Source organism: Pezoporus flaviventris, unplaced genomic scaffold (genome assembly GCF_033815535.1).
Source record: "Pezoporus flaviventris isolate CSIRO_AGI_PZ_B2104156 unplaced genomic scaffold, CSIRO_AGI_Pfla_v1 ptg000090l, whole genome shotgun sequence".
Taxonomy (NCBI): Eukaryota; Metazoa; Chordata; class Aves; order Psittaciformes; family Psittacidae; genus Pezoporus; species Pezoporus flaviventris.
The window spans coordinates 4,807,712-4,827,106 of NW_026892638.1; the positions used below are offsets into that span (position 1 = coordinate 4,807,712).

Below are 19,395 nucleotides of genomic sequence, written 5' to 3' on the forward strand. Positions count from 1 at the left end.
GCTAGGGCCACCGCTGGCGCAGCTGCCGCCCACAGGTGCGCCGCCGCCGCCGGACCCGCCGGCACGCCCCTGCGCCTCGCGGCCGGCGACGGCAACTTTCCTACCTGCAGCCCTCGCCTGCGCAGAATGCCCGGCTCGTCCATGGCTCCGCTCCGCCGCCCTCACGCCGCGCGCCGCCTGGCCATGCCGGACTGCCCGGACCCCGCTCCGCATCCCCGCAGCTGCTCAACGCTGACATCACGGCCGAGCCGATTGGCGCCGCCGCGGCACGTGACCGCGCGAGTTGTGCACCCCGGCAACTTCGGCGAGCGCCAATGGGGCAGCCTTGCGCGCGGAGCACGGGCCGGAGGTGAGGTGGGGGATCTGAGGGGTGGCAGTCGGGGGAAACAACGGAACCGGCTCGGTCCGCTCCGGCCCCTGCCCCCAGCCCTTTGAGGCTGAGACGTCTCACCTGGGGTCGGGATGTGTCCGGGAGGGGGGCGCGGCGGGAAAGGGCACCGGTCCCGCCAGTCGTTCCCCGCCCGGCCCGTCCTGAGGCGAGAGAGAAGGCAGGCGCACACGGCCCGCCGGCACCGCCACCTCACTGCCTCAGTGTTCCAGCGCGTTTACCTCCTCTGTGTCGTTCTGTTTCAGCTACCGTTCAGCTCTTGCCTGCCTGGGAGTTTTCATTCACTTGCATAATGCAAGAGTTTTTTTATACATCAAATAGCACCTTATGAGAAACTGCGCCTCCAGGCAATAGGGCTTCCTATTCGAAGCTTCTTAGAACGGCGGACAGACGGCGGGCGGAGTGCCCCAGGGCGCCGAGAGCCGCAGGTAGCGGGTCAGGCTGTGTGTGACCTTGGGCAGGTAGCCAGGCGCCACATCACCTCACCTCACCTCACCTCACCTGACCGAAGCAAGGAAAACAACCCTCTCTCAAAAACGCGGTGCTGAACACGAGAAGGTTACGTTGAAAACACAGATTCTAAGGAGGAAAAAATAGGTACTGGACTTCTCTTTGACAAGAGAACCAGCTATGATTCTGGTTAAGCAAAAGATTGATTCACACACACACACACACACACACACACACACACACACACACTGCTATTAGCTATTCATTGATTTCCCCACACACACTATTAACCCATTAACAGTCTAAGATGCGGATTATGACAATCACACCCTCAAATCTAGAATGAAAAAAAAATATTGATTTCCTGTCAGACTGCATCATTTCGAGAAGGGATCCATGTACATTCCATAGTACTAAAAACATAGTAGTACTACATTCCATAGTAGTAAATTCCATAGTAGGGGCAAAAGCATTTAGAACAAAAAATGAAGGATTGCTGGGAAGGATAACGGTGAGCAGTAACAGTTTATCTGAAGAACAGAGTAAGAAAACACTGCCGTATCTCCTTCCCTTCCTCCCCAGCTTTGCTTCATATGACTGAAATGCATTAACATTATTTTACACTTGTTGTAATAAAAGAGAAAGAAAATTTCAGCACTTTTGGTAAGCTATGTTTTTCTGAGCCCTCCAAATATACTATTAACACCCCCCCCCCCAAAAAAAAAAAAAAAAACAAGAACAACAAACCAAGACAAAACCAGTCAATTTTTATCAGAGTTACACATTAACTGGACATTTCCCCTTCCCTGAATCTCCGTATCTCCAGCTCCAAATTCATCCTTAACACCAGGTGAATGGCTTCAGATTAGCCATTACCAGTTTCAGTTACAGGATCAGAGCTGTATTTCTGTCCACAAAGGAGAAGCTTGCATTGACCAAAACTACAGTTCCACAAGGTTGAGATAAGAAAATCAAGCACACTGATAAATTTATAGATTCATAGGCCAGAAGGGAGCATTGTGACCATCAAGTCTGACCTCTTCTGTAACAAAGGCTGATCAACTCTCCTGAATTAATTTATGACACCTCTTTGAACAGCATGCTGGACCTGGTGAGAACTTTGCCACTTTACAGCAGCAGACTGAAAAGTTAATAGATCCCTCATGTATGTGAAACTAAACGAAAATATTAGTTACATAAGGATATACAGGTACCTCCTTCTGGGTTCCTCCCAGTGCTCCTCTTTTTCCATTTCTATTTCAAAATGTCATCTTTTCTTTCTTCTTTTAATCACTTTAAAATTTTAACCCTGTCATTCACATCCCAGTGCAGTCACATCCTGACTTTTCTGTGTTTCTCTATTTCCAGAGAAGACAGAGGCAAGTGTATCACAATTTAAATGCTGCTGTTATGCTTTCAGTGAGCACAGCAAAAATTAATTTGAGGCAATAGCCAAAGATTGCCCAGGTTCAAAGGTGAGAGGCAAAACCTTATAATTTGCCTCTCATGCCACGCCACAGGTTTCAGCTGCAAGGTGTTTGCATTTCTATACCCAACCTACAGATTTACCCAAGTTTTATTTTAATCACTGAAATACAAAACTCCTTATGCACAATTTACAAGTTCTGTTAAAAGTAAGTAATGCTGGTTTAGTTGGTTTTATTTCAACAATCATGTTAGCTTATGTGACTACAAATAAATGACTAATGTAGATGAAAGAAGTGTTATATCCCATCTAACCAAGAGGTCTACAAAGCATTCAAAATTCCATGAATTCATTACTTGAAAAACAACAAAAAAGTCATACCTCCAAGTAACATATCTCTGACAGACATAGATGCAAGAGGTTCACAACCAAACAAATCACTGCAAGTTTCACAAAAATTATAATTGTGTACATGGACAATTTACAGAAAAAATAAGCAGGCAAAGCAAAGATGTTTCCTGCATGAATAAATTTTCCAGCTACAGACAAACAGGGTACAAGTTTTACTTCGTTTTCAAAGAAACTAAAGACTAGCTACCTAAATAATACTGGAAGGCAGGAGAATGAAACAAAGAGAAGACTGCCTTCCAGTGGAAGATGAGATTAATCCCAAACAGAAAAGTGCAAAACTACCTTTCAATGAAAACTACATTCACTGTCAGTTCTAGAAGTGGCACTTTTCTCTGCTTATGTTGCAATTTATAAAGGCATATGAGAAGGTACTGGAAGGCATGTTTCAGAATTGATTTAGATACATACTCCGAACTACATGTTTAATTAAAGCTGAAAAGAAACATTGTAGCAGATAGTTTTCAGGACAATTACACACATTTAGACTGGGTTTTTTCCTCATTCAACTGCTATTTTTTTACATTAATCATATTGCTTCACTTGGAAAAGAATACTGACTGACAGAACTAAGAATTTAGAAATTACTGTGATTACTGAAATCACCCAATTAAAAGATAAAAATTGGGCATATGAATATATATATACACATAACTGCAGTTTTACAATGCAGATTTAATTTTATGTATACACGTGTGGCTGCCTCTTCCATACTACACATGGTGGCAGCATATGACAAATCGTATTTATTACATACCACGTAACAACTCACTTGTACTCTACCCTCTAAATCTATCTCTGTCAGGGCTATTTCCTATGCCTTAAATACATCATCAAATCACCATCGATTTTTTTTTTTAATTATTTTCTCAAATGTGAAAAATCTGATGCTTAGAATAGATAAGAAGCAGTGCAGTAATTGCCTTACATTCTGATAAGTTTGTATCATCCTTAAGGCAGTCCAAAAGAATAAGAATGGCTTTTCCTTAGCACTGGTAAAAAAAAGGGAGATTTTAATTGTGTTTTTGTTCACTGATAAGCAATTCAAATGACTGCTGGTAGAAAAATGAAAATATTTTAAGAGCTATCTTCAGAAGCCCAGGTAAGTGGACCCAGTGTAACTAGAGATATCTGCGTTTACAAGTACAGGAATGGAAAAACATGGAAACGTTTAACACTAATTCCTATTCAGCCTTTCTCTAAGCACATTAGAGAAAAGAGAAATAACTAGAACAAACCAGAGTGTGCCCTGTTAGATGTTACAATAAGAGTTACAACAGTTTTGAAACAAACTCATGCAAACCCTGCTTTTGCATATGTGAAAATTTCAAACAGAAGCAGTGCAAGTTAACTTGGCAACCATATATATGTGCATGCAGCACATACACACAAAAATTCACGCATCAAACCAGACCTAACCTCTGCAGCCAAGTTCAAGATCATCATCCAAGTCTTTTCTACATATTCCAGTCTTTACATCACAGCTAGCCAATTCCACAGTTACTATTTTATCATTCTAATCATTCCAGTTCAAACTTTTAAGATCCAGTTTTCAACTTCTATAGGTCTCCTGCCAGAAGAATTGTGGTGGCACATGATGCTGGATAAGGCTAATACACAATTAATAGGAAAAGAAGATAAAGGAGATAGCTTTTTAAAAAATTATTAGTGAAGCATAGCACTGAAGAAAGGTGGAAAAGTGGGACAAAAATATGGTTCTATCTTCACTCTTCCTACCTGTCCCCCAAAAGTGTTTGTCTCTCACCACAAATGCAAAGGCTCATACAAAAGTAGCAGAGATTCCTGATATCCAAGCTTCAGTAACCCAATAGTTCATCTTCCTCACTGCACACTGGAATTAACTAGAAGCTTTCTATTCTGCGGGGGTATTTGGTGTTACAACTAGTGCTTAGGGTTGGAAAGGACCTTAAGATCATCTAGTTCGAACCCCTCTGCCATGGGCAGGACACCTCACACTAAACCATGTCACCCAAGGCTCTGTCCAACCTGGCCTTGAACACTGCCAGGGATGGAGTATTATTACCACTTCTTTGGGCAACCTCTTCCAGTGTCTTACCACCGTCACAGTAAGCAGTTTCTTCCTTTTATCTAACCTAAATTTCCTCTGTGCAATTTTAAACCCATTCCCCCTTGTCCTATCACTACAGTCCCCTAAGGAAGAGTCCCTCTCCAGCAACCTTGCAGGTCCTTTTGAGATCCTGGAAGGCTGCTATGAGGTCTCCACGCAGCCTTCTCTTCTCCAGGCTGAACAGCCCCAACTTTCTCAGCCTATCTTCATACGGGAGGTGCTCCAGCTCCTGATCATCCTCATGGCCCTCCTCTGGACTTGTTCCAACAGTTCCATGTCCTTTTTATGTTGAGGACACCAGAACTGCACACAGTGCTGCAAGTCTCACGAGAGCAGAGTACAGGGGCAGGATCACCTCCCTCAACCTGTTGGTCACACTTCTTTTGATTCAGTAGTATTCATGATAAGCTGCTCACCATGCAAAGAAACAGTATTTGTTTCTCCTTGCAGTCTAAAGGCAAACATCAGGTTTAAAAGGAAACAGAAAACACTCAGAAACCTCATCTCAAAAAAAGTCTGTCACATGTATGCTCTTGATCCCAAAGATTTATTTGATCCATGCAAACCCACAAGAATATCAAGCCTTCTAGGAACAGTACTTCAGACCTGACTCTCTAAAGTCTTTCAGAGTCCAGGGCAGCATAAACTCCCTATCCTCTGAATGAAATGTGCATGAAATTCCAGCAACATCTTCGACCATCTCTCAGAGGCAGATCCCACTTTGATTATTTCTTCTCAAGACACACCATGGGTCTCAAAGTTTTCAAACACAAAAACTTTATATTGAAGCCTTCTGAAGTTACTTTTAAGGATAGCTTAGAGCACAAATTGTCAAGGGAAAATTACACTACAATTTCACAAAGGAGCCCAAAGTTACCTTTCTGAATGGTCGTAAGAGCCACCTTTTATGTGCCACACCAAAATAATCATATTGTGCATGTGAGTAAGAAATCATAACACTGAGATCACTTTTCTGTTCTGTAGCATTCTGAAAATAGCTTCAGTTCCTAAAGGAATTTACTCAGTATTCAACATTGAATTTCAAATATCCTATAACAGACTACATTTTTGTCTATTCAACACACAAAAAAAAATCTGTTTAAAAACAATCGCCCAAAACTTTTTAACCCTCCTGTACATATATGTATAGCCTCATCAAAAATTCCATAATGTCATTCCACAATGCTGTTGGGACAAAGGATTTCATTAGAAATCATAATGAATCCCAGATCATCAAGTGAAGTTACAGAAGCATGAAAGCCAAAGGCATTTATGATACTCAGACCTGGATTATGTGCACCTATTTGTTGTATCAGCTTGAAAAAACATTCTGGAAGAGAATCACAATTACTATAATCTGTAAAGAATTTTATGTGACCAACACCTAGTCATCTTACATAAATCAGACACTTATAGTATCACTACCTACAGTGACATTCTCCCAAGTTTTCTTTAATGCAATGCTTTTAATGTTTTCTGAGGGAAAAAAAAGACTATGGAAACACTTTATCCATCTGCCTCTTGTTTCTTCAAGTTCTGAAAGCTCTGTTGCTCTCTGAAGTGTCACTGACATCAGCTACAGCATTGGAAGTGAGACATTTCATCAAAATTAGCAGCCAAAATTGACAGACCCACATTTACACTGTCACTGAGGTAGAGATAGCTACAATCCACCCAAAGCAGCAGACAGCTTTTTAGTCTATATGCAGAGACTAGTGGAGAGAACTGTAGCTCTATAATATATACAGCAAGAATTTCCTCTTACACAACTATAGAAAGGTTTGTTCCTTTCAATTAAGAGGAAAGTATATTTAAGAAGTCAGTGAGAGAATACAGACCAGCTTTATTACAAACTATCTGAACAGGGTAATAAATCCACTGCGTGTTTTTCATTATTACTTTCCAAGATATTTATCCATAGAAGCCACACATTGGTATCACATGAACTTGTACCTTACTTTAGGAAGCAGGGAAAGCAATTCTCCCATTTATGGTGTTAGGAGGTAAAGGTGCCTTGTTTAAAATTGAGATTAATAAAGACAATTAATAATTATTAACATACATTGCAATACTGAGAAACTAATTAATCTAACATAATCAAGTAACATCCATAACATCATCATTAACTACTAATAATGACATAATAATTCACATCTAATTTTAGACACTAAACAATACACATTTCAATATTCAAAGTGAAAAACTTACAGTATTATGTCTATACAGCCATTTACACTCCATTTGCCTAATGTCCCTTTTAAGGGCTTAGAAAAAGTATGGAACAACTGCTCCATGTGAAACCAACATCTCCTTTTCAGGACTCAGTATAACAACCAGTAGTATCCCTCAGGAAAAGAAAACAGACAAGCTTCACCAGCCAAATGTTTCCAAGGCACTGCTTCCTATAAGTCCCCAGCTGCGGCAAGGCATTGCTGGCCTGACAACAAAATTGTAAGCTCTTGGTAGTATTTTCCTATATTCCCCTTCAGTATTACAAATCTACCCTCCCACACAGAGCAAAGCACATCACTCCTTTTACTTCTCTTTTATATTTCAGACTATTGGCAAGACGCACTGCATGGACTGATAGAGTGCTATTCAATTTGTGTTCCCGTTAACCACATTACATGAAAACACATGCAAATAAGCCAGGCTGGTTTATCCAAGACAGCACTCCAGCTACTAGGTCCAGTGGTACTTATGTAAGATTTTGCTATGCTTCTGAGCCACTGTGTGTTACTCAGAATACACATCACAAGCACAGAGAAATCAAAAATTCCTTATTTAACAGAACTCTAATTCTCTTCTTCTGGAGCTGATGAACCTACGTAAGTGGCAAGCCACAGGTCAGTATAAGAATGCAAGAATTTCTTATGCATAAATAAGTACAGATGCCTTGTAGTTGTTTCTTTAAAATATTACTATGTTTTTTCTGATTATATCTTAAGGTTCTTGAAAATAAACTGCCTTTTCATACTAAAGCACATATACCTTGCCAACAGTTTCAATTATACATGTAAGAGTAGCCATGAGGAAAGGATGCACATTCCATGGACAACATAGGTATACCTTGGGTTTTCACGTCACCTGCCAGAAAAAATACTACTTGCACCAACCCATTTCTGGCTTAGCCATTCAGAGGGCTCAGAAAGGTAGCAAATCATTAATAAAAATATCAGAATAAAAACTTTTTGAAGAAGCAAACTTATTTAAATGTTTTAAATAAGTAATCAACCCCCCTTTCAAAGACAGAACATATAGGAGAATACTGGTTACAATAGACATTTCAACTTCAGTGATGTTGTCTTTTGCATCAGATAGCATGGGGTTTTATTTCAGCAAAAAACATAATGAATCACCAGTCCAACCAAGACAGCAAGCCTTCCAATTTTCCAAGTTTTCTCTAAGTAAACAATAGCATAAAATAAATTTATTTCTGAAGCACAGGCACATCATGAGTACAGTCTGTTTCTTTCATGGATCTCTTTTCAACAAGAGCTGAAAAACTGCATATGTACCAAAATGTCCATCCTTTTTAAAAAAGCTGTTGAATTGAACTACTTGTTCAGTATATGCCCAAGAAATGCCAAACAACAACATACAGGAGTTTTGCTATTTTAAATCTGAAAGTCTGCAGTTCCCTATATCTGAGAGAACAAGTTAAGAAGAATTCTCTGGGTTGAGGCATTTTCTAACAGTCAGCTCAACTGAATATTTTAGATTCTGAATGCGGAAAAAGGAAGCAAATTCTTAAAAACTCCTTATGGCAAAACAATAACAGCACCAATAACATTATGAGTAGTCTCAATACTTACAAGTTTGGTTCATGTGCAAAAACGATAATAGGAAAGTTGCATTCCAACTACAATTATTAAACTTTGGAAGGGTTTAAATTCTTGTTTTATTTTTAAATCATTTGAACAAAGATACATCTATTCTCCTTTATTTTGATAAATTATGTCCCATTTTTCCTTTTTATAACCTTTTCCTTTAATCTCAACAGGGGTACAGTATTTTCTCAATGTAATAATGTATTAATGTACTTTTCCTTAAAGTTGTATAATTCTTCTTAATGTGTTTTGGCTGTTCCACTGTAAGATTCAACACTTCCCACAACGTGGTTATTCTTCACAAGAGCAATCCCCTTCAATAAAAAGTAGTATTATGCCTTCAGATCCTGAATGCAGACAGAAGTGCAGACAGTCATTTTCCTGCACTTATAATGGTATTCCCCCATGCCTACTTCATCTCCCTTATTTTTAAGTCAGAGCTGTGAGTGACATTAGTTTCAAGTTACAACTTATTATTTTCTCATTAAATGTTAAAAACTATAGAATTGATGTGTTAACTGACTAGACAACGAAACCACAGTAGTCAGTTTTCTTCTGTATTTTGTGATAGGGACAAGGAGACAGCATTATAGCTAGATTTTCCTAAATCTATCCCTCTGATAGTCCTTTTTGCAGTTTCTTCACTTCCTGCTCTCTATGTCCTTTTTACCCTCTTTATCCTCCTTCCCATTTTCACCACTATAAATCCTTCAAGGGGTTGCAGAAGCTTTTGATCTAAGACCCGGAAAGTCCATCAATATATTCCCGAGTCTCATTCCTTGTTAATCACAGATTATAACATTTATTTGATTATCCTCTGAGCAAAGTCTGTCAACAAGCTGAGAAAGCTTGTATTCCCAGAAAGACATCTAGACTTTACACTGTAAGATAACTATCACTAACACCACACACAGAGAACTCAAATATGACAGCAGACAAGCAGAATAAGCCCTTATTCGAGTCTCTACTAACATAACAGTCAGAAGCTTCAGTTCTAGGGATAAAGCACTACACTTAACCTAGCGTACTGATCTTGACTGTGCAGGTCCTGCAGGAACAAATAGAACCTCAAAAAGTAAGGCATGCTCAGCTGACAACACAGGCTAAGGAAGATAATTGCAACAGGCTTCATTATCTAGAAGTAGAAAGTGGTCTTAGTGAGTCTCTTCACTGTTCATGGAAAACTATCACATGAGGGAATGAGATCGTTATATGGGGTGCCTGAAAAACTGAAGAATGGCACCCATGTGCAAAATAAGGATGTATTGCTAGCTCCTACACACATTCAATCTCTACTGGTTTTGTACCATTAACAGGATAGAGAAGAGGACTATATCTAAATTCAACTCTAACAAACCATGCAAAGTACTTACAGTTCCAGAATATGCTCAAATACATCCTGCCAGCTGGTAGCTAACAGGTTGATGGAACGCGACCTACTTCACCACAAATTGGATACACTTCGAAGATATGTTGGATATCCTTGCAAGACTTCTTAACCTAGGTCAGTCTTCTATGAGAAATTATTTTACGTGCTTTTCCCATGATATTCCAATCAGAGTATTAACTAATGATATTCTGCAGCACTAGATGTGTTCTCAATTCAAGAGAAATCAAAAGATCTTTACATCTTTAACAGACTTATCCCTGGCGATCATGCCTTCTCTATGTAATCCATCAGGAATAAGTGAGCAAAGCATCAGAACTTAGAAAGCCACTAATTTTAATCAGACCGATTTAGGAAAGGAATCAAGTATTTAGAACTGTATCAAATAATTGAATCTACAAATATTTTTTAAACCCAAACATGCAGTGACTATTTTAAAAACAATGTTATAGACAAATAGAGATACATCTGTATTTGTGAAATGGAGGGGCCAGTTATTAACTTCTTGCATCAGCTTGTCAGAAAGTATTACAGTTTCATGGCTCTGGACCAGGTAAACTCCAGCCTTTTGTTTTGTACTAATATCTAGTGTAAAGGAGTGGTTATGAAGATGAATGTTCATTTAGCTCTCTCAACTACTAAATTACAACTAACTACTGAATCAGAACTGCAATTAAGAATTTGTTAGAAGGCAAATACAGACAAGGAAATATAAACACAAATACATATTCATGGGTAAGGAACTAATGAAATAAAACACAAGGGAGAAGAACTCTTCTTAAAAGCTGGAAGAAATTGCTACCATTACTTGGCAATTTTAGCATTTCATAGGAATAAATACTTCGCATTTTAAAAAGATTCTCAGTGGTTAGTCTTAGAAGTTAAGCTGGCTTTACATCCAACAAGAATACGGTATTCAAATCTATACAATGGCCTAGGGTCCTGGGTAGCAGTCATTTTTCTCCTTCTTAGTAGGCGGTGCAGTGCTGTGGTTTTGACTTTCAGCCTGGGAACGATGCTGATAACACCGATGTTTTTAGTTGTTGCTCAGCAATGCTTACTCAGAACAAGGACTTTCTGAGTCTCATGCTCTGCCAGGGAGGAGGGGAAACCAGGAGGAAGCAGAGACAGGACACCTGACCCAAACTAGCTAAAGGGGTATTCCATACCACAGCACGTCATGCCCAGTACATGAACTGGAGCCAGTTACCTGGAACAGCTAGACCACTGCTTGGGCTGGGTATCAGTTGGCAGGTGGTGAGTGGTTGTATTCTCTTCCATTGTTATCTCCCTTATCATTATTATTATTGGCGGCAGCAGCAGTGGTTTGTGTTATACCTTAGTTACTGGACTGTTCTTATCTCAACCCATGGGAGTTACATTCTTTCGATTCTCCTCCCCATCCCTCTGGGAGCGGAGGGAGGAAGGGACCACGGGGAGTGAGCAAGCACCTGTGTGGTTCTGAGTTACCATCTGGGCTTAAACCATGACACATTCAAATAACTTCCTCAGTTCAGTCTCAGTGTTACTGAAATCTAGCTAACTATTTTCAGGAGATTTTAGAGAAAGACCCAAGAATAGCTACTTAGGCAATTTTTATTATACCTTCTTCATGTTTCTCACAAGTGCCATCCCTGTACATACTCTTAATTTGCAGAGTATTAAATAGCTGCTCACGGACACAACCAACAATCTTAGGCATTGAAAATCTGAATTCCTGATCAGAAAGCTAAAATTCAAAGCATTCCAAGTTTTAGATGCAGGTTCCTCTTGCTGTCTAGAAAGTTTATTTAAAAATAAATTCAGCTACGCCTGATATTCATTGGATAAAACTGAATACAGACAATAATAGTTCAAAAAATTTCCTATAATTTTAAAATAAATCTTTTAAATAAAGGCCTTTTTTTTAATTATGTGGTCTGTTCAAGCACAACTGATACTGTCATTCACTTAACTAATTAGTGTTTCTAAAGAATGCATTTTATTTGTTTGTGATCATTTATTATCTAAGCTCTGATTTTGCAGCTTCTCAGGCAACAAATAGCTGCCTTGCATCTGGGGAATAAAACACACAAAAGGGTGTTGGTGTGCTGTTTGAATACATGCAATTACTAGTAGTTACATTCTAATTAGCATAATTAGTTTTTAAACAGTTGTCATAATAACTGTCAACATTATGTCGATTTAGCTGAAGTTAATAGCATACTTAACAAAGACACATTTACTCATTTTCAGTATTATACTATTTAAAAGAAAGGAGGCAAAGCCCTTTCTGAAGAAGTAAAACTGCTTTTCCTAGACACTGAACATTTCTTATTTTGTTTCCTTTCGGCAATCCATCTTATAAAACAGCACTTTATATAATCACCACCCTTCAGCTGCCGTAAGACTATTCTTACAAATTAACACTGATAAAGTGGCAATAAAAAGCAAGTATACTGAAGTACAGATGCTTGCAAATTCAGTCTTCTGTTTCGGAAAAGACAGCAATATTTGACAGTTGGGAGTGAGGAGGAAGGAAGTTGGAGATGGAGGAGGGAGAAATCAAGAGGTAAACTAATCTTGAAAAGACTGAAGAAGTGGTATGCTAAAAAGTACCAAATGTTTGTAGTCAGACAAAACATCCTTTCACTGCTTACTAGGAAAGAGCATAAATGATTCATAAAGGCCATTTTTTTTACCTTTTCTCTAGTTATCATAAGTTACTATGACTACTATTTACAAGTAGTCAAAAATGTTCCATTATTAAACTAAGTTATCATTGAGTAGTCATAAAATAATTTTAAAAGACTCCCTGAACTGTGAGAAGTCTTTGTTGTAGGGTTTTTTGCCTTCTTGTTGTCGCTGTTTTGTTTGGGTTGGGTTGGGGTTTTTTTGTCCATATAAAATAGATAAACAAAATTAAAGACTTCGTGCTCCTTAAAGCAGTAAACCACCAAACACACCACCATTCAAATATTAAAAAAAAAAAACAAACCAAGCCACAGAACAGGAGTTTGATATTAATTCATTGTGAAGACAAAGCAAATCTACAGAAGTTTTACCCAATTAATTTGGACAAATTCTTTTCCTTTCATGTAAACATTTATCATCATGTGTCATAAAGATATTTTATATTCATGTTTCTACTGTTTTTATGCATGCAACTATTCAGAAAAAAAGCTGAAATCAGGAACTTGAATCAGTGCCACTCAGAGACAAAATATCTTTCTGCAATTTTCAGGCAGTTTCAGGCTCATTATCATAATTTTAAGCAATATTGTCTTGTTACAATGAGATATTAAGCAAAATGGCTTTGTTTTGAACTATTTTCCAAAAATTCTAGTAGCATTAATAAAAATGGACAAGTCAAAATGGTAAGTAATACTGGTATTTGTAAACACTTATGGAGTGGCAACGAGGTAGGACAGAGCAGGAGAATTACTCCCAAACTTTGGACGCTGAATGAGGCAGCAACTGTAAGTGAAGTCCCAAACCAATTCAGTAGAAAAGAAACTCTTTCAGCAGTCAATTCATCCTGAAATTTGCCTAAAATCAGGCAAAATGACTGTCAGCCTATAGAACAAGGAGATTAAGATAAAGTAGCTCTACCACAGTTTTGTTATGCTTCCAGAAAACTCAGCAGTGAGATGCATACTCTGAACCCCTTTCTAGGAGGATGCATTACCTCTCCACTGACTGTGAAGGGGAAGAAACTGACCAGACCAACATTTGACCTGTGAGAACATTCTAAAGCAGAACTGCTCCACACCTCAGCATCATCTTTCTGCTTAGTGTTGAAGACATTCTGTATTATTTTCTTAATGTTTCTAAGCCCAAGTTAATACTCTGCAGACCCCCATCATCTGTGCAATCACCAGAACACATAAGCTGTGTTGTGGACAACTAAACATACACCTGCCACAAGCAGAAAAGTAATAAAACTATGACTTTGCTATCTCTGAATTAGGAGCCCCCAGCAAATCTAATACACTGGCCATACATCTGAAAATCAGGTGTCCCAAACACCTTTTAAACCCACTTACATGGTTCTATATGGAAACTCTATTTTCAATCTATAGCCCAACTGCCTATATTACAGGAGTGAACCATGCACAGCTATTGAACTCCATCTAAAGCAACACCTGCTGTCCATTATTAATCCTTATTCCCTAACCTATTTTAAAATCTACAATTTCCCACAGAAAGATCTACATCTGTAACACAGGAAGTAATCTTGGGAAGCTTTTACAAATTGTTAACAGAAAAGCAAAAAAATAAGTATTTTGTCCCCTGTTTACAATTCTACTACAATTCTACTGCAATTCTACTAGTATGTAACTTTTTGCTGCTAGCTTGTCATTCTTGTCTATATTGGCACATAATCACTGCCACAGTAATGGTCCACATCAGATGGGTATGAATCCCAGCAAGAATGATCAGCCCTAGTAGAGGAACTAATTACAGGCTAATAATTTCTCAGATGAATGAAACAGTGCATTTTAAATCATTTCAACTCAGACTGAACATGGAAATTCTTCACACAGATCTCTTCTACATAAAGTCAAGCTCTTTTCTAAACACAGCTGAAAGCTCCCGTTACTGAAACATAACAATAGGCCTCATACACTGAACTCTGTCAAATCACAGAAGCAAGACAGAGGAAAAAAAAAAAAAAAAAAGGAGGCAGTGACCCCTAACTTACAGCCCCTTTTAAGCAAAGGCCCAAAGTCTTTCACGAGACTTTGTCAAAGGAGGCTTGAGAAGAGCTCTGCCTTATGTGACAACGTTACTCCTCAGGACGCAAGCCTGATGGCAGTTCCAGGTAAGAAATAAATACTTCTGAGGAACCTGCAACTCCACCCCACGCACAGTCTGCTCGGATCTACATAAAAGGCTCTCACCTGCTTTTGCATCAGCATGAAAGAAGCTGCAGTCAGGCACAGATAAAAGTGTGGAGAGACAGGAATGAAGAAGTCTGTAGCAGACAAATATGCCATAAAAGTTGACAGGTGATGAACAAAAGGCCCTTACAGAAGCATGACTCAATGAATTTTTCATTAGTCTCTTGTTTTATGACCATTCAAAATACTTTTCCTCAAAATGCTGCTGAATCTTCTCTACAGGTTAAGCATTACACCAAAACAAGAGCAGAACACTGCTAGTAGCATGACAACTAGTAATTGTTCACACAGAAATAGAAAACTAAAGCAACACAACACTTTTTAAATTTAGTTAATTCAGATCATTAGAAGAAATTATGGCTTTAATTCCCAACTACAGAAAAGGAAAAACTGTACCATTTTTATGCAATTTATGTTGATTTCTGACCTTTCATCTATTTTCCTATTCATTTCAAATATACATAACCCAAATACTGTTTCTCCTAACAAACTAGAAACCAGAAATCGATAGGTTAACAGTTCCCTGAAAAACATTAGGGCTCAAAGCACACAATTTCCAAAAATATACTCTGTAACTAGCATGGAGTCAAATAAACCACATCTGCTCCAAAGAGCCACACTTAACACCATCACTAAGGAGAAGTCACAGTTACATTTGTATGTGCAGATTTGTTGCCCTTGAAGTGAAATACTATTTCTGATAGATTTGTGGAGGATATAGACATCTACATGCTGGTATAATATGAAAAACTGGCATGGTGGTATCTGTTCAGCACTGTTTAATCATAGCCTTTTTTAAAGTGAATCTCATGTGGAAACAAAAATTTATACTAGAAAGTAAACATGGATCAACGCTGTTTTGGTAACCAGTGGAAAGGCAGAAGAGGGACAAGGGGAAAGCATTAATCAAACTTTTCTGCTTTTTTTATACAACATGAAATATATTAAAGCAATTCAAGTAAGTCTTTGAAGAAAAGTACAGGCTATTATATGAGGTCCTGCATTAAATTTCAACACTTCTTTGGATCCCAATACACAGAACCACAAAATAGCATAATCAGTGCTTAAAAAAAAAAAAAGAGCTGAAAGTTTTAGTGTATGAGGCATTTCTTCCCTTTTCTCTTCCCTGATCATTTTATCCAAAAACCTAACTAAGCTTATGCTTTATACAGCTAAGTTCTCCTGAGGACAGAGTCCTGCAGAGTGGAAACAAAGACATTGATAGAAAAGAATAATCAGGAGAAAGCACAGTTACCTTCTGTTGCTATCTTTAAATGCATGCGCTTTTTTTTTTTTTTTAAGGAAAGAAACTTCATAAAGGCAAAGGGCTGCATCAATGCAATATTCAGCTCAGACTTTATGCAAAAGCCAGTAGCCCAATTCAGAGTTGCTGCTACCATAAATGTTACTCAGCTGCACTCAACATACTAAGTAATGTTATATGCAGGAATGCATTAGGTACTTTAAAAAAGCAGCTCAGGGACAAGAAGCTGTTCTAAAAGTCAGCTCTAGTTTGATCCCCATTCCCCCACCAATGAATACAGAAATGCAACGTATTATTTATTTTTTTTTACACTCCGAGCTTTGAAAAAAATTACTCACCAAATTAGGAGTCAGGGAAGGTGCTGACTTCCCAAGTGCTTGGTAGTGCAGGCGAACAAGATTGGAGATCTCTGCAGATTGCCATAGCTGCTGCCCTGTTGTGCTGGGAAGCAGATATTTGCCTGTCAAGTTAAAAAAGACTGTCTTAAAATGTTACATGTTGCAGATGAGGCAATGCTTACTATAAGATAATGTTTACTGTAAGGTAATGCTCTTACCATTGTAAAATACTTGTTTCTTTCACTATAGCTCTGACCAAAGTGAATTCCAAACAGAATTCCTACTGTTTACTTGCTAGCTCTTCTTGTTAACCCTTCCACAAGCAACACTTCTCTTAGGCAAACTCATTTTTTTCAGTAACCTCACAACTATACCTTTTTCCTACCTACAAGCACAATTAATGCAACAACAGATACAAACATCCAGAATGGTGGGTCTGAACCAAAGGAACCTAAATTCTGAGGGGTAGACAAAAATAAATAAATAAAAACAACTACTCAAAAAGGAAAAAAAAAAAAAACAACAAACCAAACAATAAAACCAAACCATTCCATCTAACCCTGAAGCAATAGAATTCTGAGTACAAGGTACAAAGTGAGGTTTACTGAAATAAAGCACTTATTATGAGGATAACAATAATATTGCCCTGTGAATGGGGACTATTCTGCTTTTATTCCAAAATGGCTTATAATCTATCTAATAGGCCTCACTCAATTCCAAAAAAAGTATCCTTACCCAGCATACCAAGAAAGTGGAGATCACCAAGGCGTACAACAGCCACTCCCCAGGAACACACACACACTGGGCTCTCAGATAGCAGTTGACATAGCCCTCCACCATGGTTGCAGTACTTGCTGCCTTAAAGTGTCATTTTGCTTGAGCAAAGCATAACAGAAGGTCAGAGCCCTGATCAAGCACTCCCACTTGGTCATGACCATCTCCCTACAGGCACTAAGCAGGCAGAAAGCATCATGGGCTCAGGAAGCCCCTAAGCTGCAAAACAGCATCAGGGGAATACTCAGGGAATTATATTAAGATGACGGGCATATAATAATGCTGTTCTGTTCTGCTTACTTTCAGACGTCAAGAAACAGGGTAAGAGGCTATACACAATTCTTAGCAAAGATGTACAGCCTAAGTTCTTAGTTATTTCTGAAAACTATGCAAAAATGAGACTCTACTAAAACAACTGACTTCTCTTAGAAGACCAACTAACTGATGCAAAGTGACAATTAAAAAAAAAAATTTAGTCAAATCTAGGTTCAAAATCACAATGCAAAATTTTTATTGACCAGCTCAAATGAAAACCATCTTCCCAACTACACATCCTAAACATTTGTTTCCTGGAATTACTAATTATTACCTCATTAACCTTGTAATCTCAGAGAACTATGGAGTGAGTAGGTATGTGCATGACCACTGCTATAGGATTTGCACCCTGGTAGGTGTGCACAGATTTGCCAGGAAATCAAAGGCTTCTGCTTCAGAACCCTATTTTTGACAGCAGATCCTCAGAGAGTTGCTGGAAACTGACTGTTCTGGGAGCTAGAGAGTTCTCAAGCAGCAGCACAAAATAGTCTTTTTAATGCTTCCCAATTAGTCTTCAAAATGTGCTATTGTTCTTTGTTATACTGGTAAAGTGGAACCCATGAACATTTTTCACCCAATTTGCTAACAGCTTGCCAGAGCCTAGAAGAAAAACATACAAAAAAGATGTGGGTTTTTGCTCAATTATCCAGGATAACATTTCCCAGAACTGGAAAAACTGAATTAATTTCCCATCTGCTCTCTCTGCCTGTTTCTACCAAATTCCGATTACCTTCTTACATAGTCTCCCACTATCCTCAACTAAAAGGACACCATAAAAAGCTTAAGGCATTGATTGTCATGTCCATATCTTTGATATTCCATTGATGTCAATTCTGATATGTATCACTGATATGTGCAGTCAGTTACAGCACCTCAAAAGGTTAACTCCTTCTCATCCAAGCAAGAAAAAGAGAATTAAAAAGTTAGTGGAAAAAACTAAATTATACACACCTCACATTTAAACAGGTATGCTCTATTTCTTTAATACTTTCCACATCAGAAGAGGTCTATGCATTTTCTTGCATTTTGATTCTGCCCCCAAGAGTCAGTGGTAATATGAGATTCTTGGGGTGACACTAGACATTTCCTAGGGCTGTATCATCAGATTACAAAGATTTCTGAGGCTAGAATGCAGACTAATGTAATGGAAGTCTGCAAGAAGGCTCCTGAAATTCCAGCGAAGTCAAGACAGCTCCAAACAATAAATCATATCACTGATGGTAATATCAGTAAAACACTTTGGCAACACCTATTTTGTCAAACAAACATTACACAAATTTCTCTGTATTAAGCCACTCTATAAACCACCAGGAAAACATCGTTAAACAACTTGCAACTTGATCACTAGTATAGCCTTGGTGCCTTTTATCATCATGGGAATCAATACTTGAAAAGCAGTAGTTTTCCTCTGATCTTTAGAACAAAAGAGAATGCAAGCAAGAAACAGGTCTGTTTTAATATATCTTGTTCTGAAAATGGGGAAGAGCTTCACTCTTTGGTTCATCAATGCCCTTTCTTGCAGGGGTTTGAAACTCATCACACTAAGCCTTTCCCAGACCACAGTAATTAAAAAAAAAAATCCCAAACATTCAACATTAACATTCAACAGTAAGATTCTGCCTGACTGACAAGAAAGCAGAAATTAACTCAGCACTAGGGCCAATGTCTGCACTCTAAGAATTCACTTAATATCCCATTATTTCTCTCTTGCATGATTAAACTGTAGAAATATTTAAAATAACATTGGAGGGTTTGTGGAGCAGCTAATTAGGCAGCCAACGCAATCAAAATTGACAATGAAAACGTGAGCATGTGTGAGGCTAGAATGGTCTCTTGTCCCATC

The 19,395-nt window shown here is 38.5% G+C and overlaps 1 protein-coding gene across 4 annotated transcripts in view; it reads right to left on the reverse strand.

Moving 5' to 3' along the window:
* Window positions 1–19,395, reverse strand: part of MAST4 (microtubule associated serine/threonine kinase family member 4) — a 274,847-nt gene that overhangs the window by 185,816 nt on the left and 69,636 nt on the right. For 2 of the 4 annotated variants that reach the window (XM_061475791.1, XM_061475790.1), the window contains exon 3: window positions 16,464–16,585. In XM_061475791.1, coding sequence (XP_061331775.1) covers window positions 16,464–16,585 — 122 coding nt within the window. Of the gene's footprint in view, window positions 1–104; window positions 236–16,463; window positions 16,586–19,395 lie in introns of those variants that run through there. The other 2 variants (XM_061475792.1, XM_061475795.1) reach the window with 2 other exon arrangements.